This window comes from Protobothrops mucrosquamatus, unplaced genomic scaffold (genome assembly GCF_001527695.2).
Source record: "Protobothrops mucrosquamatus isolate PMUCROS unplaced genomic scaffold, P.Mucros_1.0 scaffold229, whole genome shotgun sequence".
NCBI lineage: Eukaryota > Metazoa > Chordata > Lepidosauria > Squamata > Viperidae > Protobothrops > Protobothrops mucrosquamatus.
In genome coordinates this window covers 673,016-700,996 of record NW_015386580.1, presented here as the reverse complement: position 1 = coordinate 700,996, position 27,981 = coordinate 673,016, and the positions used below count along the sequence as shown (strand labels likewise).

Sequence of the window (27,981 nt, the reverse complement as noted above, 5' to 3'; positions counted from 1 at the left end):
GGGGGAGAAAATATGCAGATGCATAAGAGTTAACCTAAAGCTGTCAGTCTAGAGAACAGGGTTGCAAGCCCAAGAAATTCAAGCTGAGCAACCAATCTAAAACGGGAAGGTTTTCTTCAGGTGAACTTCAAAAAGAAGACAGAAAAATCTAGATGTGCCTTCCCCTCTCCATCTCCTTTACATCTTCCATTCCCCAAGGAGAAAACATCTGTTCAGTCTGTTTCCTGCTTGCAGTCCCAATTGTGATTGTAAGTCAAGGACTACCTACTGTATATACTATTAAATAAATAATATGTTTTGAATTGCACCTGCTTGTATATAGTCTGTCATCTTTTGTAGTTTGTCAATATTTTCCATGAAAGACATTTCTCACATTTCATTCAATTCTCATGATTCATTAGACATATTTAAAAAAAAATGAAGGAAAGCTAATTTGGGCTATTCTATAGAAAATTGTAAAAGGGGCAAAAGTTTATTCTGAAGATTAATTTCCTTTTATGGTGAACAAAAAGAACAGTTTAGTTCCGTATTTTTGTTCCTGCTGAGGTTTTTTTTTGCAAACTAGTGTCTGTGTGTGTCTATGTCTGTATGTGTGCATATACACACACTTTTATAAACGTAAGTATTGATTCATAGAATAACATAAAAATAAAGGCAAACAATAACAAATAAATATAAATTAAAATAGCAATGGAGAATATAGTAAATAAAACACAGATCTAAAGTAACCCATTTCTTCAATAACTAATAAAAAAGGGATATCTACCTGATGCCATATGGAGTATAATCTGATCTACAGATATCTTGATCAAATATTGAAAAGGCCCATTTGTTTCCTTATCTGATAGCAAACCCTAGAGGACAGCTTCAGAAGTTAATTCAAGGCTGAAATGAAATAATACAAAATAACAACTGAGTGGTCTCATCCAAGAATTCTTTCTCATATTTCAAATGGGAAATACTTAATTGCATAAATAATTGCCAGAAGACCACTTTTGTCTCAACAGGTTTGTAGTTGGTATATTGTGTTATAACAGGCACTCGGCTGGATCTAGGAACATTCTCCCCAATGTATGAGCGTGATCTTTCAAGGGAAATTCTGCTTTTTCAAAAATAGGATGAATTTTGCTTAGCTGGCAAATGAAAGTCATCTGCCATCATTCACGTCTGAGTTTTCAGTTCCTTGGCCCTCAGTTAAGTCATTGGCCCAGAAGCATCTTTCTTGCATTTAGATGAAAGAAACTAACTGCTTCATGCAGCTCTGTCAATCCTGAAGATAGGGGAAAACACAATAAATCCCGGAGACTATGTAACCTATACTGATCAAGAGCAAGAATTTCCATGCTTACTTTCTGGAATCAATTATCCAAGAAATGAAATAACTGTAATAGCATAAAATATCTCTCAATCAAATCACTTAAGTTAAAAACGTGATGATACTGAAAGGTGCTAAAACTGTCATGCATAGATACTTTCTGCATTTAGAAAAAAAAACCCTACTGAAATTAATCAAAGATTTCATTGACTCATGACAGCTTCCATTCCCAAAGCAGTTGTGTCTTGTTATCACTTAGGGCAATTCCGTAGTTAATATGTCATCTATATTCAGGTTTCCACACCTTGAGGAAACCTTGACACTACCTGCCCAGGGTTTTATAACATTTCATAAAAGGAATGGGGATTTCTGTCACTCTTTGGCCAATTGTTGGCTTACGTGAAATAGTTCATAGTACAATCTACATATTTATTTCACACCTATATGGTAGCAACATCTAGACAGGGATATCAGCAGATCAATGACTCAGACACCAAAATAACTATATAATCCACAAACAAAGATGTCAAAACTCTATTCAGGTAACAAAAGCAAGACTTGTGGTTCAGATCACAAGCTCCTTTTTGCTAATGTATAGCTTAAGGCTAAAGAAAACAAAATCACAAGATCCACAAGTGAAAACTGCAGCAATATTTCACGAGATTATGAAATGAAAGGAAACAAAAATAGATATGATGGATTAGATTTGACAGAATGCCTGGAGAAGTGGTAACCGAAATTTGTGACATCATTAAATACGAACAAACAAAACTGTCCCCAAATGCAGAAAACAAAAGGGGAACCAGTTGTCTGGTTCAGAGTGGTGGAAGAAAGTTGGAAAGCTAAAGGCAACAGACACAGAGTCTTTTCTATGATGAACAGTTTGACCATTATCCACCACTGTTGGGGGAGTGTTTGTTTTGTTTTTGCATATATTACTTTGGGCTCTTATCCACCTATTATTAGCAAAGCATCAGAGAAGAAAATGTAAGTAGTACCTTTAGAAGTGTAGGAAACTTTCAGGAGTCCCTCCCTGGATGAACAATAGCAGAGCAACAGAATAACAGAGCTGGAAGTGACCTAAGAGGTCTTCTAGTCTAACCCCCTGCTCAGGCAGGAAGCCATACCATTTCAGACAAATGGTCGTCCAGTCTTTTCTTAAAAACTTCCAGTGTTGGTGCATCCACAACTTCTGGAAGCAAGTTATTCCACTGATTAGGGGAAAATGAATAAGGACAAAGAACATGTTGAGGAAAGGGGGAAGTGCCATAGATCTCATCTTAACCGGTGATTTAAATGAGTGTTTTTCAAACTCAGTAACTTAAGCTGTGCGGCCTTCGCTGAAATTCCCCCTAGTTTAATATTGCGGAATTAGAGAAAGGCTGATTCTAACCACAGCATGATTAAGCTACTTAATTTCGTTTTCTTCTGGGTCTGGAATTTGGTCTTTCGGCTTTCCAGGAAAGCCTCTCCCTTCCTCGAAGTTTCCAGCCTCTTGGGGTCTAAATGCACTAGGGGGGGGGGAGGGACGCGCTCTCTTCATTGGAGCGTAAAGGAGATTTGTAAGATGCCATTACGGCTTGTTAGCTTGCCATCATCCCCTTCAGAAGCGACCCGGGCCTGCGACAGTCTAAAAACCACTCCTCTACAACTTCCTTTTGCGAAAAACTCTCCCACCAACTTTTACTTCCTCAAAATTTCCTCCGCTCGGCTCGCTGCCGAGCTGCCTGTCAATCGCTGAGCGCGCACGTGGTCATGCTCAAAATGCTGCGGAACGAGTTCATCAATACAAGGACCAGCGCTACCCCGGTCGTGGGGAGGGGTTAGTGAACTCCTCCCGCTTTGTGCGCCTAAGGTTTCAGTGCTGGTTGTTTACCCGCAGTCGTCAGATGAACTCCGCCCGCCGGGCCGTTCCCGCTTCGATCCTCGAAGCTGGCAAGAGCGGATCATGTTAGCAGCCTGTTACTTGAACTTCTTCATCTTGGGACTCAGCGCCGTGGGCAATCTAAGCTTAGCCCTGGGCAAGTATTGGTCTTGATTGGCTTTCGGACTGCTTAAAGAAAGAGCGTGAAAGTGTCGGCTCAAACGGCCAAGCCCGAGTTATTGGGAAACGATCTTGAGGTTCCTTATATGGAAGGAAATGCTGTCGGTGACTCCGCTTCCCGGCAAAGGCGTTTTCAGTGAAAGAGAGTTGACTGGCAGTTACATTGTTCGAGGGGAGCTGTGCCCCGCGCGTTTGGCGTTTCCTGATGAGCTTTCAGAATCGACATGGCCATAGACCTATGTCAAGGGAAAGGTTTAAAGGGGTTAAGGAAGGGAGAGCTCTCTGCCTCTTTGAAATATTAATTGCTGTCCTGGGTAGTTATGCTGAGGATGACCAAAAAAAAAAAGTTGAGTCTGGTGCTCCTGTGAAAGTCTATGCGTGAATAATCAAAATGAAATACGGTACTCCAGTGTTTCTCAACCTTGACAATTTTAAGGCATGTGGACTTCAACTCCCAGAATTCCACAGCCAGCATTGCTGGCTGTGGAATTCTGGGAGTTGAAGTCCACATGCCTTAAAATTGTCAAGGTTGAGAAACACTGCGGTACTCAGTGTTTGAAAAGAGAGAGAAAGAGAGATTCATTATACGCAGGTTTTCCTAAACTGCGTTTTTCATTGGCTCACTTTATGCCATTATTTTTTTTGTCCGCAACTCTTAGGTGTCCAAGAAACTTCCCCTGGCTTTGCTGACTTAAGTTTCTTTTAACTTTTCATCCTTATGCACAAAGTATAGAGGTAAAATAAATGGAAGTGTAGAAGATGAAGTTGATCTTCTAGGCCCAGATCTAAAAGCTTCTGCTGTCCAGGCAAGAATTGCCTCCCCATCCTGCAAAGAAATCCTTGATATTTCTAGGGAATTGATTGCCTCTTTCCGATATCGGTCCTACATCACTTTAGATATGCCTTTTAATAAAATTTGTTAGTCTGAGAAACATTATTTCTGATTTGTGGATTCTCTTAGTTACTATAAATCAGGGGTGTCAAACTCAATTTCATTGAGGGCCGCATCAGCATTGCGGTTGCCTTCGGGGGGGGAGCGGGGGGGTGCAGCCTACTGGATGGGCGTGAATGGAGTGGGTGTGGCCTACTGGGTGGGCATGGCCAGCTCTACATCGTTCGCGTCAAGGGTGCCTGTAGGGTCCTGGGTAGGAGTGGGACAGATATGAGGGTCTCTGGCAGGAAGGGGTGGGACCGGGGCAAGCGCTAAGGCATGGTCCATTTCTTCATTCCTCACAAAGGGTGACACCTCCCCAGCATGCACCCAGGGGGCGGGGCCAACACGGCAGGGGCTGCTTCCTTGGTGTTTCTGGACGGCCTTGTGGAGCTAAGACTGATGCATTTCAGCATAGATGGCCACCACAAAATTGTACATTGGCTCCCAGCCGGCCAGGGCCAAGGCAGCGGGGGCCGTTCCCTCACTGTTTCCAGGATGGCTTCGCAGGTCACATGAAACCACTTTGCGGGCTGCATCCGTCCCCCGGGCCTTGTGTTTGACATGTCTGCTGTAAATATATTGATATAGTTGTTGTAAAATGAAATTCTGGATTCTTTATAATTGTACTCGGTAAAAACGCTGATGTTATTGGAAAATCTATACCAATTTAAAAACATTTCATTGGTAGGCGGACATACTCAACAGATCTCTATGCAATCCACATATGAGATTATAATTCCTAGAAGATTAACAGACAGGGAGAAGCGCTGGACACATTTTAACGAGGTTTGTTTCTATTTAAGTTATTTGCATTCCTGTGATGCTCCTCAGATAATATTCTACAGTATTTAACAATATATATAAATAGATAAGACAAGGATTGTTGGTCAATCTATGTCCTCATTAAATAAAATCAGGAGGAATAATAGCAATATATTGATTTAGTTGCTATTGCCAAACAATTTAGAGTACTGCAAGCCACCGCTAGTATTAATACAAAAATCTTTTATCATGTCTTTTATTGTTTATCTATCAACATGGTGGTAGCCAGACACAACAATCCTATCATTCAGTTTATAGGAGTCTAGTGCTGGATTTTCCAACATATATAAAGGCTGGATGGTACAATTCTTCCATTAAAAGAAATAAACCCTTCCTTCCCTCCCTCCCTCCCTTCTTCCTTCCTTCCTTCCAGAAAAAAATGTCTTTATGGCAGTTCTAGAATGGGTATAAATTAATCTCCTTGAGGTTAGTAATTGGAAAACATTGGATCCTGCAGATCCTTTGGACCTCTCTGATGTCAGAGAGAACTAGCCTTGTACCCAAGAGGAAATGGAAGGAATCTGAACAAGCCAAGAGTCCATGGACCATGTCGACTGCAACAGTAGCATCATTGAGGGTGAAGATTTGTTCTCTGACCTAGTCTCATTGTTAGCATCATTGTTGCAGTCGAATCAAGAACCGTGGTGGTATAGTGGTTAGAAAGCATATTGCAGGCTAACTCTGCATTCAACTGCCAGGAGTTTGATCCTGACCAGTTCAAGGTTGACTCAGCCTTCCATCCTTCCGGCAAAATGAGGAGCCAGATTGTTGGGGGCAATAGGCTGACTCTATAAACCACTTAGAGAGGGCTGTAAAGCTCTATTGTTATTGCAAAACAAGCTGGGGAAAGGTGGCAGCATATTGTATTCACCATGTTAGTCCAGCAAGAAATCCAATGAATTTAGCTACATTGTCAGAATGTAATTTACACTGTGTAGATCTGCAACCTTGGAATAATGTGTCTGTATGTGCATTGCAGATTTATATTGGGGCTTTATAATTGTATACATATGTATATGTAACCTGAATAGGATTCACACCTCACCTGGCATCTGCTGGGATTCACTGTATAAATGGGATATAACATCCTCCCTTCAGTGTGACTGTGGGGTCCCATGTCAAACTGTAGATCACATTGTGACTAACTGTAAGCGAACGGCATATATTGGTCCAAATATCTGATTTTTTCCAGATAAACAATGATGCCTTTATCTAGAAAAATGGCGTAGACATTGGTATTTGAATACAGTTCCTTTTAACATTCATATTCTATTGTGTTTTAATCTAAGTGAAATATTAATCATGTTGTAAGTCCATCTATGTTATGCCATACCTAAATAAATTATATATATGTCTATACTTATACACACACCTTACACACACACACTTTGTTAGATGTGTCTAAGTTGCAGAAGATATAGTAAAACATACAGTATGTTAAATGTCAAGGCGGAGTGAGCTGCCTGATTTGTTTTCTGGTTAGAAAGTAAGCATAACTGTACTAGCATAGGGTTTTTTTTTTTGTAAGCAACAGCACCATTTCAAAGAATTGAAGTACATGTTAAATGCTTTATCTCTCTCTCTCTGATTATATTTCAGGAACACTTAGATGATCACATATCTTATTTGATACAAACTGGAAATGGAACACACATTCTGAAATTAAAGAAAAATAAGTATGTTATATGCAGTTCTGAATCCTTTTCCATTTTATTTTAACTTTTTTTTTTTGAGGGATATGAAAACGTCACTAAAACCAGCAGTCTGAAAGGTAGAATACAATAGAAGAAACCCTTTAAAGAATGGCATTTGCTAGCATAGAAGTCAGACACAAATATTCTATTGTGAATGAGACATTGGGAAAAACATTTGAGGATATTCTTTATTTTACAAGAAGTGAGGAGTTATGCTAGATTATGAGCTGAGATAACTTTACTGTAGGTGCCCGAGGAGAGAAAATATTTTGGGTGTGGATCCTGTGTTTTATGAGTATATGTTATCAGAATGAAAAGTTTTGTAAAATGCAGATGGCTTTTGCAGATGAGAAACAGATGGGAATCCACAGTCTAGCTGAACTGGATTTAGTTCAGTGGAACATTAGGTCATACAGTGAAAATGATACAAGAAAGTAATGTCATTTCAGAACATTTAAGGACAAAACATAACAAACAAAAAATGGGAGGGGCACGTTAAAGCTATACAACAAGCAGCACCCCATAAGTAATGAGTAATAAATAAATAAATAAAAAGTAAATAAGCAAAAGACCAAGAAACCTATATCTAAATCATAAAATCTTACTTTGAATCATATATCTATTGGAACATCTCCATTGCTCCATTTACATGAGAAGCATAACTGGATCAATGGGATGATTAAATAAGACTTAGAAACAGCAAAATAGGTTAATTGAATTGGGTTAGTTTCCTTTCAGTAAGGAAATCTTACATGATTAGTGGATGACTTGAATAAGCAAGCCATAGGAGTACCTTGTGAAAGATACTCAGGATATATAACATCTGGGATGCTGCTTGCTCAAAATACTTGGCATTTTAAGACTATTACACAATAACAATTGTATAATTAATTTTGGCACAAAGATATTGCAGGGCTACATCTAGCACTAAGCTCCAAGGCACTGCATAGTTATTTCTTCTTTTCCACCTTGATTTTCACTTGAACCATAAATTATGAAAATAGTGATAGAAAAAAATCAAAATATTATAAATGCAGGATAATATTGGCTGGCTTTTAAATGATGAATAAAGCAGGGTAATTGCATAATAAAGGTGAGAACTCCTGGGGTCTGTGATTTAGGTAATGAAGGTGTTCCTTATTATTCCTATTGACCAGGGAAACTCTTAAAATGATGGAAGGGTATCATAGTATAGAATTACATTCTGAGATCTACCACTGAAATCTTTGCTAAACTACATTGGATGCTTCTATTTCTTATATAATTATATAATATTATATAATAATAATTAATTATTGTTCATTATTGTATTATTAATTCATTGCTTAATATTACATTTTAGCTTAACATTACTTTGCATGGTGGATTAACAGGATATGGCACTACCATTGCTGAAAATGATTAGATTTCCGTATTTAAAAATGCTTGAATGTTTACTTAATATATTTTTTAAAAAAAAAACCAAATTCAGTTTATATTTCATTAAAATATCATGGATAAATTTTACTTTTACTTTGACCAGTGTATTAAAGTATTGTATTGTTATCATTCATTGATGAATAACCTGCATTTTAAAATACGATTGAATTGAAATTTGCTGCAGAAACCTTCTTGGGGAAAAATTCACAATATATACTTATAACCAAGAGGGCAAGCTGGAGAGTACTCCTGTGGAAACTCAGGTATGTTGTATCTGTGAAGAAGACAACTTTCTATTCTAGTTTTTATTATTAAAGTTTCCCCTGTAGCAGTTGTGTCTGAATCTAGGGGCAGTGGTCATCTCTATTTCTTAGCTGAGGGACCCAGCACTGTCCAAAGACACTTCTGTGGTCATGTGACCAGCATGAATATACACCGAGGTGCACAAAACACTGTTACCTTTCCACTGAAATGGTACCTATTTATCTACTCACATTTACATGCTTTCAAACTGCTAGATTGGCAAGAACTGGAACAAGTAACAAGAGCACACTCTGTCACACCGCACATGGGTCTTGAACTCAGGCTGCCAGCTTTCCAGCTGACTAGCTCAGCATTTTTAATTGCTGAGCCATCTATTTTGATAAATGGGAAGCATAAACAGCGATAGATATACCTTCTTGAGTTCCTGAAGGGAAGGTAAAAAAATAAATGACTAAATAAGACTTTGGTTGTACAAAACCTTTTCTAATGGCCCTACTAGCTGGATATGGTGTGAGTTGTATTCTAGCAAGTGTGAAACACAAGGAGAAGATAATGTCATTCAATTCCCGAGAACTACTTTTCTCTGCCAGGGCTATTTTGTCACATTTGGTTCTTGGAATACACTGTATTTCCTCCTTTGCTATGATGATTAATAGTCTGGGAAGTTAAACAATATATCTTACGAAAGTATATTCTTTTACTAGCAGTATTTTTAGCATACAACTAACAACCAATTTTATAAGAAACTTTACTACTCAGTCTGAATCTGCCTGGGAACCTGAGCTTCAGATATTTCTGAATGATGCTCTAGGATTCCCACAGAGAATAGCATGCCTAGAATATTCTTCCTATTGGGGGCGGGAGGGATAGACATCATGGATCCAAAAAATACTGTACAATTCACTTCCTTTAAGCACTGGGTCAACTCATTGCCATCAGTATCAAATGAGAGTTGAATAATTAACTTGGTAATTTGTTATCTGAGTTGATCTTTTTACCAATAACTTTATCTGCTAATAAAAATGCTTTTTGAAAACCTAAAAGGCTGCCATTTTAAGGCATTAGTGCTCATAGAGGAGTGGATTTGAAGCTGAGAAAATTCCATTCCAAAAAGAAGTCCAGGATTAGATCTGAACTTCCAGCAAACCTTGCTAAAGTGTAGCTTCTCACTGTTTGGGCCAATTAAAACATTATGATTGTCTTGGCTGAATTTTATGCAAAACATGGTATCAAAGACTACTCACTTGTATTGAGTTTGGCTGTCCTGGAGCCCCCAAGGCCTTGGAGGTTTTGACTATTAAATTATTTAATGTACATTTTTCTGCAGAGATAACCCCAGCTCTTTGATATTGCTTTTCTTCGAATGCAGGAAAGCTTTTTTTAAAAAAAATGGGGGAAAAACTATATCTAGAAAGCAATCGATAGTTCCCTAATTCTGTGAAAATCAAAGTTAGAATGCACACTGTTTTGTATTTTATAGAACAGTCCTATGCCCTCAGGTGTACTTAACTATAATAGCAGCAGTTTAGTGTTTGTACATTACATTGAGCAAAAACCAGCAAATCACATCATACTACGCAAGCACACTATAAAAGCCCTGTTGCTATATCCTTTATATAAAAATGATCCAGAGAACCATTATATCTTAATTGTTTTAAACCATAACAAGAAATTATTTATAATGATCCATATGTTCGTCTCATTTTCTCTGAGACACAAAGGAAAGAAAATGAGAAACCTCCATGGAGGTAAGCATATCGTGGAGATTTATCATCTTCTTTCCTTTTAACACTTTCCCTTTCACATGTGTCATTCGTAGGAAAATAAAATGGCTGGGTTTAAGTACATGCATGGACCTCTCTTTTCAAGCGATGCTTGGCTGGAAGAAAAGCAGGAAATGAAAAGAACTCTGCATTGCTCCAGAGCAATCAACTTACTGTTGTGCTTCTGTTGGCTTTGATCATGTTATATATATTAATTTTAAGTAGCAAGATAAACATTAGTTGCATTAGAATCCATAGAGCTCTGTAATAGATGTCTTAGGAACTGAGTAAATGCGGATAGTTCCTTGACTTACAACCATTCATTTAGCAACTGCTCAATGGCACTGAAAAAAATGGCTTACAACTAGTCCTCACTCTTATAAATATTGCAGCATGATTGAAATTTGGGCACTTGGCAACCAGCATGTATTTACGATGGTTTCAATGTCCTGGAGTCATGTGATCTCCATTTTTGACCTTCCCAGCTAGCTCCAACAAGCAAAATGAATGGGGGAAGATTTTCTTAACAACTGCATGATTCATTTAACAACTGCAGTGATTTACTTAACAACCATGGCAAAAAAGATCATAAAATCGGACACAACTCACTTAACAATTGCCTTGTTTAGTAACAGAAATTACTAAAGTCGTAGCTATAGTTTGAGGGCTAACTGTATGGCATACTTATTTCCATCAGATAATAAACTGCATTTACTATTTGCCTGAGAAAACTGCTGTTAATTATTTGGTTTCAGACCCACTGTTACTACCATGGAAATGTTGAAGGAGTTCCAGATTCTCTGCTTGCTCTCAGTACCTGTGATGGCCTTAGGTATAATCCTTCTTTTTTCCTTTTATCAATAAATAGAGACAGATAGTTTTCAATACAATAGAAGAAAGTGAAGCCTAGAGCACTTTCATATTCTGTGTTAATTTGAAATCAACTCTGCAATCGATATTCCCACAAGTATAAGTTGTTTTGGAGAGTTTTGCTAAGGCATTTCTGACTGAGCTGTGGTATAGCTGAACCTACTGCGTTGTTTTGTGTCTTGTTTCATCCAATCTCTGCTTCTGAGCTTTCAGTCGAATAAGGGGAACTTATCCCCTCTGTAGTAGCCAAAACAAAATGTTTTGTCTGTCTCCATTCTTCCTTTAATACTGGGATGCAAAAGGAGATAACTAGATAACTAAGATGCCCACTCTCCTCTATTCTTCTTATTCTTTCATTTAATCATAGAATATTAGAGTTGGGAAAGCTCAGGATTGTCCCATTCCACAATCATAGCAGATACAACAAAAGCTTCGTTTTGCTATGCATGGAGTGTTTGGAGAATAAGGAAGTGTTATGATAGTGGAATGTAGCAGTAGCTTAGAGTAGGCTAGTGGTTTTTGCTTTTTTTTCTCCCGGTATTTCAGTTCAGCAACCGTGAAAATAATCATGGATCATCTTCATATTACTTTTGAAAGTATGAAGAGTCCAGATGTGTTAGAGCTATAATTCTTACGATCCTTGGTTTTAGCCATACTGATTGAAAGTTCTAGCATTGGGAGAAGGCCAGGTTGAAAAAGGCTGATAAGAGACAATACGTTGCTATTTTGAATATTGGGCGTAAATAAAAAGGATGGTTATGGCCTTCCAGTATTTGCGGAAGAATAACTCCCAGTAGTCACAGCCAATAAGGCCAACGGTGAAGGAGAATGAGAGAATGTATTTCATGAACATTTGGAGAGCTAGAGGTTCCTATGCCTAGTTTACATTATTGGAATTTAGGAAAGTTATCTGGTCTTCCAAAATGTGTAAACTTCTAGATATTTGTGCCAAAACTGAATCTGATATTAATTCACCCTATACAGGTAGTCCTCAACTTACAATAGTTTGTTTAGTGACCGTTCAAAGTTACAACGGCCCTGGAAAAAGTGACTTATGACCATTTTTCACACTTATGACCATTACAACATCTTCATGGTCACGTGATTTACATTCAGATGCTTGACAATTGGTTCATATTTATGATGGTTGCATTGTTCCGGGGTCATGTGACCATCTTTTGCGACCTTCTGACAAGCCAGATTCACTTAACAACCATGCTACTAATTTAACAACTGCAGTGATTCACTTAACCAAAGTTGTAAAATGGGACAAAACTCACTTAACAAACTTCTAATTTAGCCACATAAATTCTGGGTTCAATTGTGATTGTAAATCAAGAACTACCTGTATCTAAAGACATATCATTATATTTCCTCATTGAGAAACTAGCAGAATTGTACTGTCATATTGCTGTGTATTACATGGTGGTACTTATTCATGGTTATTTTTGTTTATATAGCTGGCCTTTAATCAAATAACTTTTCTTGTGCTTTTTAGGGGAATTCTCTATATTGGTGACAAAAAATATGGCATGGAGCCAGTTAAAGGATCAAATAAATTTGAACACTTTCTTTATGTATTAGATAAATCTCATGAACCTTTTTCCTGTGGTGTACAAAGTGATGACCGGTATCATGAACATATTTTAAAATACACTAATGTATCACATAGTCCGTTCAGTAAGGACACTCTTCGAAGGGTAAATGTATTTTTATATTGCTTTTCATATGTTGCATGCTTTAATCTACGTATTCTAGATATTAGCCACAGTTCTTTTGCTTTTAACAAATTATGTACGGTATTTCACACCAATGACATTTTTCCTCATGTTATTTCTTTCTGAAATTAAATAATGCTTAGAAAGTGGGGGTGGGTGGGGGAACAAAAATAGAATAATAATTTTAAATTCTGTAACTTGAATTACTTCACCTAACGTCAAATTCAAGTAATTTGGCTGGAAAAAAAGGGGGAAAATGTACTGTTGCTTCACAGTTTGAATTGAAATACTAAAAGTAAACAAGGAAGTTTGATTTGATTTGATTTTGAAAACAATTGTTTGACTGACCTAAATGAGATTGGTTATTTTCAGACCACAATAGTTCACATCATCAATTGGCTTCAAATGCCTGGTGTTAACTTTTTACTTAATTTTTGAACTATAATTTTGAACTAATTTCAAATAAAACAGTTATGTAATGGGGGTCTGTTTTCAATTTTACAGAAAAGAAGAAATGTGCTGCCAGATAAACGATACATCGAACTCTATATGGTTGTTGATAAAAACAGGGTAATTTCTCTGAGCCAAATATCTTTAGCTTTAATAATCCAGAATTTCTCTGTGGTTACATTGCTGATATGAACACAGTTATAAGTTTTTATTTCTGCCAGGACAAAAAGTTGAGTTTCTTCCTCGGCAGGAGATAAATAGATGACTAATGGTCTTAATGTAATGATACTTAAGTTGTGTTAAGTTGATTGGTCCATATGAAGGCACAGTATTTTAGATTTTGGATTTTTTGGTGGACCGACATTGCTGGGGATTTTTAAAAAAAATTTCTAATTGCCTTTCCTGATTAGAATATGTCTTCTTTCTTTAATTGTTTCAGTATATATTCAAAAGAACTGTTGAAGCTGTACAGAAAGAAACAGTTGAATTGATTAATTATGTAGATGGGGTAAGTCAGCATATTTTGTTATTCGTTTGTTATGTTACATTTTAAGAGAAAATAAAAAATAGATAATAATGAAATTTCTATAACTGAAGCTGGTCACAATATAGATTTAAAAAAAACCAGATCCAAGATACAGAAGTTACTTTTACATTCTGCTGCTGCAAAAATTAGATACTATTTATGTAACATAATTCAGTTTATAGTTAGGCTTTGTTTGCTGTTGACTTCATAATATATATATACAGACAAAAGCAAATATATTTGTAAGAATGAGATTGTGATCCATTAAAGGAATCTATATATATATGAATTATGGCAGGCGCCTTCTTGTTATTCTTCCAAATAGGACTTAAAACCTACTGCTGTCTTCAAAATTTTAATATTTACCTTTAATATTACTTGAAACAGTTTTAGAATTGTTCTCTTTTATGTAAAAATTGCATGTCAATTATATGTAATTAAGTATTAAGAGTTGTTGCAGTGGGCAGCACAATTTTTTAATAAATAAATAAAATTGGGCTAAGTTGCAACTATTTATTTCATTATCATTTTTTAATCTTGCTTACACAGAGAAACAAGTTTAAGAGTAAATGAGCTTCTTATATTTCCTGAACTGATTGGGATTTACAACCTAACCTTTTTCTAGTCTATGTGACTTGACATTTTCCCCAGTATTAGAAAAACACTGCATGTTAAACAATGTAATTATTATGACAATTAGGGAAACAGGGATTATATATTTTTTAATATATTGAGAGTAGCAGTTTATCGAGAGACGTTCACCTCAATAGCCTATAAAATGTCACCTTCCTTTATTGCATAATGATGAATAAATGGGACCTTTTCTATAAGTATTAGTATCCCATTTCAGAGATCAGGACTTGCTTTCTTACACAATCCTATTTCTTGAAGTCACACAATTCTTATGCAAATTAATCTGCTGTAGGAAGATTTTTCTAGCTCACCTTTCATGATTGCACAAAGATTCCTCCTGCTACGAACTTTACCCCTTTGTTATCTCAAATAGTTTGTAAGAACATAACTAGTACATTTTGAAAGACAGGAACTTTTGGATCAAAATGTTGGGTTATTGCATTACTTCTTTTGCTTCTGAATGAATGAATGAATGAACATAGCTGTTCAACTATATATGCAGCATAATTCATATTAAGAGTGATAATTCTGGAGAAGTGTTTGTATGCGTTAGCAGGAATTATTTACAACAAAGCCGCAGTGGGTGCACATTTGTGCATGTTGTGGAATCTGTTCAAACAAAGAAAATATCCTTAAGTAACCAGGTTCGCAAATCACAACCTTGGAGCTTATGAACTCTGCCTTTTGGTAATGCATTATGTCAATTATGGTTTGTTTTTTAACTCATAGGTAAAGTGGACTATGAGTTCAACATGTAAGCATAGTCAGTGTGCTGACTGCACATTCATTGGCTTCAGGCTAACTAGATATACTTCTTTGCATGGCATATTTCCCACCAGCTTAGTGCCAGAGATGGAACAGTTTGGAAGAAATTATCTAAATTTACTGAAACCTACATAATAGCAACAAATGTATATTTACAGATGTTCCATCCCTTAAACATACAAGTTGTCCTAATTGGATTGGAAATATGGACAAGTGGAAACCAGATAGATGTGGGAGGCGATTCAGCTGGAGATGTGTTGGGCAAATTTGTCACTTGGAGGAAAACAAATCTTATTACGAGATCAAGAAATGATGTTGGTCATCTCATCATGTAAGGATTTTCCTTTATATCATACATACAGATATATTTGAATATTGAGAACAAAATGAAAATTCAACAGTTGTAATATTCCAGTAATTTTAGGAATTTATATCTCAATATCATTTAGGGAATGATTTTGGTCGATATGCTTGTGGATGTTTGTGGGGATTGGCAGGGATTTAAAAATAATTTTTGGCTGCTAATTGCCTAAGAAAATATATTTTTCTTAGATATTAGAATATAAGCCAAAATACGTTTCAAGTTTATTTTTTAATTTTTGAACATAGTATATTTTATACCATTATAGTATATTATAAATAAAGGATAAAGAAGTTTAAAATTCTCATGCAATAGATTAATTAAATTATCATTAACATGGCATAGAATTAATCTAAGATAGGGAAAGATACCATATGGATAATTATATCTGTCTGCCATTAACATAAAAGACGGGATACTCAGTCTGCCAAAGACATTATATCTGTCTTAAAATCAAATGAAATTAAATAAAGGGCCGAGGATCCAATGCATCTCGAATCCAATTCAATAACTTTTTCCAGGATGTTAAAATACCGTAGCATCTGAAAAGGTCAGGGAAGCAAGGGACATACTTTATGCGTGTGGTTTGTGTGTGTGTGTGTGTACCAAAATGTGTATAAATAAAGGAAATGTTTATGTGTACATTATTCAGTTTGGAGATGGATCTCAACCCATGTCACCCTCAATCTGTTCCTGCATTTCAGAGGGAGAAGGCCATACGATAAAACAGTTGGAATGGCTTTCGTTGGCACAGTTTGTAGTGCAGATCATGGAGGATCAATCACTACTGTAAGTATAATATTCTGTCTCAGTTGTAAACATAGAGTCTTTTACATAGAGAACATTTTCATCTGTTACATTGTGTGAACATTCAACACTGTATCTAGATTCTTGTGGAAAGCAGACGCACTTGGCAGATGCCTACATTGGTGTTGACTGTTAACCCATTGACAAAGTCATGCTGAACACCTACAAAGTCTAATGCTAGCACACCGGGAACAGAGAAAAGTAACCCAAAGGAGACCTTTCTCTATGTTGTTGTTGTTAATTGCGAAGTCGTATCCGACCCATCACGACCCCATGGACAACATTCCTCCAGGTCTTCCTGTCCTCTAACATCTTCTGGAATCCATTTAAGTTCACGCCTACTGCTTCAGTGACTCCATCCAGCCACCTCATTCTCTGTCGTTCCCTTCTTCTATTGCCCTCAATCTTTCCCAGCATTAGGCCCTTCTCCAGTGAGTCCTTCCTTCTCATTAGGGGGCCAAAGTATTTGAGTTTCAACTTCAGGATCTGGCCTTCTAAAGAGCAGTCAGGATTGATCTCCTCTAGGACTGACCGGTTTGAACGTCTTGCAGTCCAAGGGACTCGTAGGAGTCTTCTCCAGCACCATAGTTCAAAGGCCTCAATTCTTTGTCGCTCAGCCTTTCTTATGGTCCAACTTTCGCATCCATACATTGCAACTGGGAAAACTATGGCCTTGACTATACGCACTTTTGTTGGCAGGGTGATGTCTCTGCTTTTTAGTATGCTTTCTAGATTTGCCATAGCTTTCCTCCCCAGGAGCAAGCGTCTTTTAATTTCTTGGCTGCAGTCCCCAACTGAGGTGATCTTTGAGCCCAGGAAAATAAAATCTGTTACTACCTACATTTCTTCCCCATGTATTTGCCAGGAACTGAGAGGGCCGGATGCCATGATCTTGGTTTTCTTAATGTTGAGTTTCAAGCCAACTTTTGCACTCTCCTTCTTCACTTGCATCAAGAGGCTCTTTAGTTCCTCTTCACTTTCTGCCATTAGAGTGGTATCATCTGCATATCTTAGGTTGTTGATATTTCTCCCAGCAATCTTAATTCCAACTTTTGATTGATCTAGCCCTGCCTTTCTCATGATGTGCTCTGCATATAAGTTAAATAGGCAGGGTGACAGTATACAGCCTTGCCGGACTCTTTTCCCAATTTTGAACCAATCAGTGGTTCCGTGTCCAGTTCTCACTGTTGCTTCTTGACCCACATATAGGTTTCTCAAGAGACAAATAAGATGGTCTGGTACTCCCATCTCTTTAAGAACTTGCCACAATTTGTTGTTATCCATACAATCAAAGGCTTTAGCATAGTCAATGAAGCAGAAGTAGATGTTTTTCTGGAACTCCCTAGCTTTCTCCATGATCCAGCGTATGTTGGCAATTTGATCTCTAGTTCCTGCCTCTTCGAAATCCTGCCTGTACTTCTGGTAGTTCTCGACCCACATACTGCTGGAGTCTAGATTGTAGGATTTTAAGCATACGTTTACTAGCATGTGAAATGAGTGCAATGGTGCAATAGTTTGAACATTCTTTGGCATTGTCTTTCTTTGGAATTGGAATGTAAACTGACCTTTTCCTGCCACTGGCCACTGGCCACTGTTCAGTTTTCCAAATTTGCTGGCAAATTGAGTGTAGCATTTTTACTGCATCGTCTTTTAAGATTTTGAATAGCTCAGCTGGAATACTGTCACCTCCACTAGCTTTGTTGTTGCTCAGATTTCCTAAGGCCCATTTCACTTCACATTCTAGGATGTCTGGCTCGAGGTCAGTGACCACCCCATCGTGGTTATCTGGGACATTAAGCTCGTTCTTGTATAGTTCTTCTGTGTAGTTTTGCCACCTCTTCTTAATCTCTTCTGCTTCTGTTAGGTCTCTGCCATTTTGGTCCTTTATCATGCCCATCTTTGCATGAAATGTTCCCTTCATATCTCCAATTTTCTTGAAGAGATCTCTGGTCCTCCCTATTCTGTTGTTTTCTTCTATTTCTTTGCACTGTTCATTTAAGAAAGTATTCTTATCTCTTCTAGCTATTCTCTGGAATTCTGCATTGGGTGTATCTTTCTCTTTCTCCTTTGCCTTTCGCTTCCCTTCTTTCCTCAGCTATTTGCAAAGCTTCCTCAGACAGCCATTTTGCTTTCTTGCATTTCTTTTTCTTTGGGATAGTTTTAGTTGCTACCTCTTGTACAATTTTGCGAACCTCCGTCCATAGTTCTTCAGGCACTCTGTCTATCAGATCTAATTCCTTAAATCTATTTGTCACCTCTACTGTATATTCATCAGGGATATGATTTAGTTCATACCTGAGTGGCCTAGTGCTTTTCCCCATTTTCTTCAATTTAAGCCTAAATTTTGCAACGAGAAGCTCATGATCTGAGCCACAGTCAGCTCCTGGTCTTGTTTTTACTGACTGTATAGAGCTTCTCCATCTTTGGCTGCAGAGCACATAGTCAATCTGATTTCTGTGTTGACCATCTGGTGATGTCCATGTGTAGAGCCGTCTCTTGGGTTGTTGGAAAAGAGTGTTTNCAGTAGTATACCTGATGGTCATCTGAGTTAAATTCACCCATTCCTGTCCATTTTAGTTTGCTGATTCCTAAGATGTCGATGTTCAGTCTTGTCATCTCTTGTTTGACTACATCTAGCTTGCCTTGATTCATGGATCTTACATTTCAGGTTCCTATGGAGAAAAGATATTTACAGCATCGGACTTTCCTTTCACCACCAGATACATCCACAGCTGAGCGTCCTTTCGGCTTTAGCCCAGTCGCTTCATTCTTTCTGGCACTACTAGTACTAGCCTTCTGCTCTTGCCCAGTAGCATATTGGACACCTTCCGACCTGAGGGGCTCATCTTCCAGCGTCATATCTTTTTGCCTTTTGGTATTGTCCATAGGGTTTTCATGGCAAACATACTGGAGTGGGTTGCCATTTCCTTCTCCAGTGGATCACATTTTGTCAGAACTCTCTGCTATGACCTGTCCATCTTGGGTGGCCCTGCACGGCATAGCTCATAGCTTCATTGAGTTACGCAAGCCCCTTCGCCACGACAAGGCAGTAATCCATGAAGGAGACCATTCTCTATAGAGAAAGCTTAAAATAATAAGGCTTTTTATGATAAACAAAAGGCTGGTAAGAGGCAACATGACTGAGCTTTATAAAATTGTATGCAATAGGTAAAAAATGAAAACAGATTTTTTTTTAAAAAAAATAAGTAGTCTAATTAAGAACAGGGAAAGAGGAAGTGTTTCAAAAATTTTTCCTAACTACGGTATGCAAATCATTACCATGAACTGTCATAATTGCTACCTGCTGAGATGTTCTTAAAAAAGAGTCCTAGTGATGATATGCTGTGCCAAGACTGAGCTGCAGTGGAATTCTGCAACTAACATTGTGCTCATCTCCTAATTGTGGGCTTCTTCCCATCAGAATTTGGAGTTCTTAGGGGAAATAAAATGAAACAGACTTTGATTTGTCTAGCTCAGCTGTTATTTTCTATTCTGTGCGGTTGCTATTTTTCTTGTTTAAAAAAGAATCATCCCCCATTCCCCACCCTATGCTAACAATGCTGATATTTCTGCCAGTTTGATCACAACTCTGCCATAAATCAAGCTACAGTGGTTGCGCATGAGTTGGGACATAATCTTGGTATGAATCATGATGATGGAAGATGTCCAAACACCTATATAATGCACAGTTCAGATAAGTAAGAACATTTGCTTAACATTATTTTTACATAGGCTTGGTTTTTATTTTATTTATATATTAAGTTTAATATGCCAATTCTTTGTTGGTGTTTGATCAATTAGAGACTTTAGGATCAAGCATTGCATTGGACTAAAGTTGGAATATTAATCTAACAAAAAGATACAAAAAGGGTGCTGTCCAAAGGGTTCACAGCCATCCATATATTTGTCAGGTTGCATGCATGTTGATTAGCATTGACATATGACCACAATCGAGCCCAAACTTTCTGTTGCTAAGTGAGACAGTTGTTAAGTGAGTTTTGCCCCATTTTACACCTTTTCTTGCCACAGTTGTTAAGTGAATCACCACAGTTAAGGTAGTAACATGGTTGTTAAGTGAATCTGGTCTCCCTGTTGACTTCACTTGTTGGAAGGTTACAAAAGGGGATCCCATGACCCCCAGGACCCTGCAACCATCATAAATATGAGTCAGTTGCCAAGTGTCTGAATTTTGATCATGTGATCATGAGGATGCTGCCACGGTCGTAAACGTGAAAAATGGTCATGTCTCTTTTTTCAGTTCCCTTGTAACTTCGAATGGTGACCAAACAAATTGTTATAAGTTGAGGACTACCTGTACATGCTAATAATCATTCTATTTATAAGTTATTTTCATTCCTGGAGAAGGTAAAGACTTTGACAAGGACTTTAAGCATCCGAAATACTTGTCAAATCCCATGGAGCCTAGCCAGTTATATTGATCAAAACAAACAAACAAATTTCAGTCCTCCCTAAACTTGTCTTAATTGATTAAAGAGAAAACGATGAACTGCTGTTTCTTTGGAAAATGATCTGGGCAGAGGTGATAAATTAGGATAGTTCTAAGTAACAAATTCCGTATGGAGCCGTTCATTTTAAAATCTTGAACTGAGAGGAAGCTTCTGAAAGACAGAGCACGATCATAGCCTCAATCTTTACCCTAGAGATTGCAGACAAACAATGGATAGAGATTCCCCACCCTTGGAATGGATGCTAAGTTAATTTACACATTCATGGTGCCAAGTCATGAATAAGAAATGTTGCCAGAGGAAAAAAATGAAGTCATAGCTTTCATTGTGACTCATCAATCTGAGACACATGTGCAAGTTATGAAACTGGCCTAACATTTTAAAGCAGAGGTGTCCAACTGCTGGCCCACGGGCCGGATGCATCATAGTGAAACGGCGCCCACCCCATTGCCGGCAATGGCAAAAAAGTCACGGTACGTCGCGACACGTCACGTGACGTTGCGAGTTTGACACTCCTGTTTTAAAGGAAAATCAAGGGATCATCTGGGTGCAGACAGCTGGGCTTTTCATTCTTGTCTGGATTGGGGGGGGCAGACTTGAAGTTTTCTTTTTTTTCAATTATGACAAGCCTATTAGAGGAATTACAGTGCAGTAATTCCCCAATATTTCCCCATTTCAACAATTGGCCAGTTTCTGGCTCACAATATCATGTACCCTCTCTCAGAGTTATAAATGGGCTTATTTTGAGGTGGGGAAACACTACTTTAGTGTTACGATGAAGTATAGTACAATTGTAGAAATGTAAACTCAATAAAATTTAGGCACAAAATGGGCAATAGATTACTCCATATCCTGGAAAAATTGTTCTTTCTAGCGGGTCCAGGAACTTCAGCAGCTGCAGCTCTAGTGATTTTGAGCAACTTATCTTGAGAGGTGGAGGAAGCTGTCTCAGAAATTCTCCAAAGCCAAGTGATATATTTACAGAGCCCATGTGTGGCAATAACATTGTGGATAGGAATGAAGAATGTGACTGTGGCACTCCAAAAGTAGGTAATTTATATTTATATTTTAAAATATTGATATGATAGAATTATACACACACATAGACATCAATACTAGGACTATGCAAAGCTCCAAATTCTGTTCTAAAATGCTAACTGAGGGTTAGGGTTAGGGTTAGAGCTAATCCTACAAGGATTTTTATGTAACTCCTTAGCACAGCTACGTCTTTTTCTGGATCCACAGGCTCATCCTTTTTAGAAATCAGGAAAAGATACAGTTGCTTTAAGGAGATATAGATAGATATTGCATTTGCGTCCCATCACAGCTTTTTGGAATTGAAAATGAAGCATTGCATAGTAATATCAGGCTCATTGCTATACTTTGTTCCTCAGTGGTACCTTGATAATGGCCTAATGCAGGGGATTTCAAACTTGGCCCTTTTATGACTTGTGGACTTCAACTCCCAGAATTCCTCATTCTGGGAGTTGAAGTCCACAAGTCATAAAAGGGCCAAGTTTGAAGACCCCTAGCCTAATGCAAGAACAATGCAATTTTTGAAAATAAGAATGCTCTACATTGACAAAAAGTTTCTATCTTGTTTAGCCTCATGGTGATAGCACAGAGAATGCCACTGATCTATGCCACTATCCATGCAGTTTTGTTTTCTCTATCAAATCTTCCCTTAATGATATAAAGTAAAAATTTGCAGTAATCACATTAGAAAAAGAAGGTTCCTCACCAACGAGCACTTTTTTCAGGTGTTTATAAAACACTGATTTTACTATATAATTATAAATGGGTGGGTTTTTAAAAAAAAAATGATTTGGATTAAAAAGCAAAGTTCTGCAGGAATGTTTTTTAAAATTCTTTTAGTCGCATCCCAATGGGGAGAATATTAATCTTATTGAGTCCAATGAAAGTTTTCTTCAACAGTTGATCGTGGAATATCCCACCAAAGTCATTTTCTTAACAGGAATGTACCAATCCTTGTTGTGATGCTGCCAGCTGCAAGCTAACACGTGGATCAGCATGTGCTGAAGGATTGTGCTGTGAAAAGTGTCAGGTAACATAGATGATCCTTTGTGTAGATGTGCAGTACAATCCTGTGCTTGCATGTTTTGTATTAAATGTTCGGCAAGTTTACCCCAACATTTAAATATACATAGAATTGCAGAGTTAATATATTCTTAAGGTATGTTTGTTTTGAATTTATTATCCATGAATATTGTATGTATGTGTTTATGTATACAGTAACATCTTATTACTGTTACATGCATGAGCATTAGAGGGAGATGAAAAAAATTCAGGATGGCATCTGTGATTACACTATCAAAACTTTACGGCTTTGATGCATGTAAAAAGGATGGGTCTTCTATTGTGTGGCATATCACTTATGGGATGACCTTTTAAATACAACAAATGAAACAAGCACCAAACTTTGGTATTTGTTCATTCAAATTTCTTATACTGTATGTATCACTAAGATCTATCTGAAACTCTGATAATATTTGATGGCAAAAGAATGCAAAAAATAGACAATCCCAGAGAAGACAAATGCATTTTCTTAGAACTGTGTATGTATGTATGTCACACAACAAGGATTAGTTGCTGCCCAGAGTCACTTAGTTGAGTTGGGCAACAATAGAAATTAAGTAAATAAAAATTAGCTGACTGCTTCAGGTCTATTCTAATGAAAATTCACTTTGAATACATGCATGCATGCATACATATTTATGTAGCGTTACCTCCTCAGAGGCTGCCAAAACCCAGGCCCTCCCAGCCCCAGCCCCCTTTGTCAAGCCCTGCAGTAGTGTTCTCTAGGGGTTGATAAGATGTCTCTTCCAGTTGGAGCCCATGCAGAATTAGGAGGTAGCAGGCTCTTGTTGTCAAGGAGGGGCTTCCAGGAACGAAATAACCAGCCACGATAGTCAATGCTATGATGATATCCAACAGCCCAAGGCCGTTATAGCAGCAGGAATTAAGGATTCAGAGTCAAGTGGGATGGAGGAAAACCCCGGCTCCAGACGGTAATAGAAACAACAACAGTCAGTGTGCTATAGCAATAGCTCGCCCCCCAGGGCAACTCCCCCCACAAAGTCTAAAACCTGTACCAGCAACAATAGTCACAGTCCAAATAGCCTCCAGGTTTCGCAGCAACAGTAACCACCACCAGTCTCTCCTCTCCTTCTGTTGCTTCTTCTCAGTCAGGTCTCAGCGTCAAAACCCTCCCTCTCCCCTTGATCTTTATTGCTAAAATCCGAGGCTATGAGCCTCAGCCAACTCCTTTTTACACGCTCCCCCTTGCCTCCGTTTGAGATATCCTCCTTACGAAGGAAGCAATAAAACTCCACTCTCTCTCTCTTCTCCGTTTGAGATGCCCTCCTTACAAAGGAAAGCAATAAAATCCCACTCCCCCTCGCTCTAGCCTCTGTTTAAAATATCCTCCTTACGAAGAAAAGCAAATAAAACTTTCACTTCCTCTTTACCTTCACCTGACAAACTGCAACAGCCACACCACACCCCTTTCCTTTCCTTCCCTTTTCTATCTTTTTCTTCCGCCCACGCCGGCCACACCCAAAGCCAGCAGCAGCTGTCCCAATCTCTCCCTTCCCAACCAAGCTCCTGCAAACACTCTCAGACAGCCCTGCTACACATACATACATATATATATATATATACATACATACATACATTCTAGTTTTCCAGTAAATTATATTCTCAGAAGGAGAAAGAAGGAGGGAGGGAGAGAATGGAAAAAAGGAATGATCATGTCTGAAAAATCCAACAGCTAGATATATGAAAATATATCCATATGTCTCTATCTCTATCTGTAGCTATCCTCCTTCCTTGCTTATTGGGCGGTGACCTTCTCTCCAAGGTCCCGTACCCTAGTTGTAATTCTACAGTCTGAATTAATTAATTAATTCACTTATTTATTTATATCCTGACTTCTTCCCAAAGCTCAAGGAGATATCTATCCTTCTTCACAACAACCCTTTACAGTAATCCTGTGGGATAAATTGTGCCAACTGTTCGTCCATCGTCATGTAGGAAGGCTAAGCTGGTAAATATGCTTAGTAAGAAAGAAAACTAAGCTGGAGAAATCCACCAGTTGTTCTATGTTTAAGTAAGGACAGTTGCACCAACTGACTTTGGTACTGAGGTACTGTACAGATCAGCAATGTGGATAGTCTAATTCTGCTCGCTCAAGGACTGATACATTTGCATTTCAGTGCAGCCATGTGACTGTGCTCATACAGGCAATAAATGTTGGTTGTTGGGTGTAATATAATAGAGTATAACTGAAACAGCAATATATCTTGTGGGTTTGGTTTGGTTTTTCTATACAATTAGTAATCTGATCTTTGGCATACTATTCCAGTGGTTTGGTCCAGGAATTATTCCAACAGCTCTTTCCTTTTCACAAACCTCTTTCTCCTTCTCCTATATCGTTAAAGGCACATGAATGCTGTCAATGTATTACAATTAGAAATCAATAAAATCAATACAATTGTTTTCAAGTTCAAGGTAGCAGGAGTGGAGTGTCGACCAAAATCAAATATCTGTGATCTCCCTGAATATTGCAATGGGACCTTTTATGACTGTCCAGAAGACGTGTATGTCATGGATGGCTACCCATGTAACAATATGAAAGATTACTGTTACAGTGGAATTTGCGAGAATTATGATTCTCAGTGTGAATCCCTCTTTGGAAAAGGTATGGTTTAAATCATTTGTGACTTATAGAACCAATAATAAACTGGCAGAAGTTATATAGAAAGTGTTTATGTTTTGGAATGTAGATGATTACTATTTCAAAATGATTTTTTTTATTCCAATAGTAAAGAATATATTTAATTTGGAGTTGATCTGTTGAGTTCTTGCTGTTCTACAAGCTTGGTTGCTTTCCTATAGATGTTTTGTCATCAAGCTAAGTAATGTCATCAGTGTGTGGAAGAGTGAGGTTTGCTAGTTGTTTGCCCTGTCAGTCTTGGTTGGGGTGTGGTTACTTTCTTGATAAGTTTCTTAGTTAGGATATTATTCTTCCCTGATCATTTATCTGGTGTTGTTTCCTGCTTATTTGGGTGTTGGTTGCTAGACAGGATGTTTGTTTCCTTCCTTAACTTTTAGTTAAGTCCTTTAAATACAGGTAGTACTCAATGTACAACCATTCATTTAGTGACTGTTCAAAGTTACAATTGCACTGAATAAAAGTGACTTAAGACCGTTTTTCACACTTACAACCATTGCAGCATCTCCACGGTCACATGATCAAAATTTGGATGCTTGACAACTGACTCACATTTATGATGGTTGCAGTGTATCCCGGGATCCTGTGATCCCCTTTTGCGACTTTCTGACAAGTAAAGTCAATGGGGAAGCCAGATTCACTTAACCACTATGTTACTAACGTAACAACTACAATGATTCACTTAACAGCCGTGACAAGAATGGTCGTAAACTAGGACAAAATTGACTTAACAACTGTCTCTGTTAGCAACAGAAATTCTAGGCTCAATTGTCGTAAGTCGAGGACTACCTGTAGCACATAGATGAGGTTATTTCTATATGTGCTGATAGATGGTTCCTCAGAATGTCAAGCTTCCAGGAATTTTTCAATTTGGTTTGATCTAAAGTGGTACTTTTTCCCAGTTGAAACTGGTTAAGTTTTCCTATGTTGAGAGATTTAAAAATGTGAGTTTTTTTGTTTTGAGAGATTAAAGAATCATGTCTTCTGTCTGCCAGTTGATGTTCCTGGATGCATTCTGCCAATTTTCTACCTGTCTATTCTAAATAATGCCTGTTACAGTCTTTATATTGCACGTTGTTGATGATTCCCATTCTTTGTTTACGCGGTCTTTGGGTTTGCTTAAGAGATTTTGTGGGGATTTTGTTGGTTTATGTGTTACGGGGATGCCAAGAGGATGTAGTGATCCATTGTTTGTGTCAGAGTTGTCCTCGACACAGAATAATGAACTTTCATTTTATTTTGTAGGAGCAAAGAAAGGACCTAATGTTTGCTTTGAAACAGCCAATAGCAAAGGAGACAGATTTGGCAATTGTGGAATGAAGGGGGCAAATTTTGTAAAATGTTCCCATCGCATTCATTAGTCTTTTTTTTACAAAATATAAGACTTCCGTGTAAGTCTGATACTGGGATACGTGAGAGTCAATCCCTAATTCAGGGTAAGTTGACTTACGAGAATAAACCTAGTATTCGTTGTACTAATAATAATGATTCTCGACACCACCGCGTCACCAATTTTACGTCATGACGTCTGATTAAGTCGACCGACGCGGCTGCCGGCAGTTTGATTCTCACCGGCTCAAGGTTGACTCAGCCTTCCATCCTTCCGAGGTCGGTAAAATGAGGACCCAGATTGTTGGGGGCAATAGGCTGACTGTGTAAACCATATAGAAAGGGCTGTAAAGCACTATGAAGCGGTATATAAGTTTAAGTGCTATTGCTATTCAGAGTCACAGCTCTGGACTTTTTCTTCTTTTTCCTTCTACTCCTAAACAAACTTACTAACAGCCTACTTCACTAAGACAAAATTTGCTATGACAGGTACTCCTCGACTTACAGTTCATTTAGTGACTGTTCAAAGTTACAACGGCAGTGAAAAAGTGACTTTTTTCACACTTACAACCATTGCAGCATCTCCCATGGTCACATCATCAAAATTCAGCTGCTTGGGAATTGACATTTATAACCATTGCATTGTCCCAGAGTCATGTGTGCATGTGTCCCAGAGTCATGTGTGCATTGTCCCAGAGTCATGTGATCATTTTTTGCGACCTTCTGAAAAGGTCCAGAATGCGGCCGCGCGGGCGGTGTTGGGAGGGACTCGTCGCTCCCATGTAACACCGCTGCTGCGCGAGCTGCACTGGTTGCCGGTAGCCTTCCGGGTGCGCTTCAAGGTGTTGGTCATCTTCAAAGCGCTCCATGGCATCGGACCTGGATATCTCCGAGACCGCCTTCTGCCGCAGATTACCTCCCATCGGCCGGTACGCTCCCACAGAGTGGGTCTCCTCAGGGTGCCATCAGCCAGACAGTGCCGGCTGGCGACCTCCAGGGGGAGGGCCTTCTCGGTGGGAGCCCCCACCCTCTGGAACGAACTACCCCC

At 38.2% G+C, this 27,981-nt stretch overlaps 1 protein-coding gene across 1 annotated transcript in view; it reads left to right on the top strand.

The window, feature by feature from the left end:
- Window positions 1–3,181: 3,181 nt before the first annotated feature.
- Window positions 3,182–27,981, top strand: part of LOC107285947 (disintegrin and metalloproteinase domain-containing protein 9) — a gene marked incomplete in the record, with an annotated part of 35,456 nt that continues 10,656 nt past the window's right edge. The window contains 15 exon segments of the mRNA XM_029283787.1: window positions 3,182–3,336; window positions 4,982–5,079; window positions 6,715–6,791; window positions 8,413–8,491; window positions 11,011–11,087; window positions 12,624–12,825; window positions 13,348–13,413; window positions 13,733–13,801; window positions 15,376–15,548; window positions 16,283–16,367; window positions 19,962–20,083; window positions 21,726–21,897; window positions 22,827–22,916; window positions 25,376–25,571; window positions 26,850–26,952. Coding sequence (XP_029139620.1) covers window positions 3,264–3,336; window positions 4,982–5,079; window positions 6,715–6,791; window positions 8,413–8,491; window positions 11,011–11,087; window positions 12,624–12,825; window positions 13,348–13,413; window positions 13,733–13,801; window positions 15,376–15,548; window positions 16,283–16,367; window positions 19,962–20,083; window positions 21,726–21,897; window positions 22,827–22,916; window positions 25,376–25,571; window positions 26,850–26,952 — 1,682 coding nt within the window.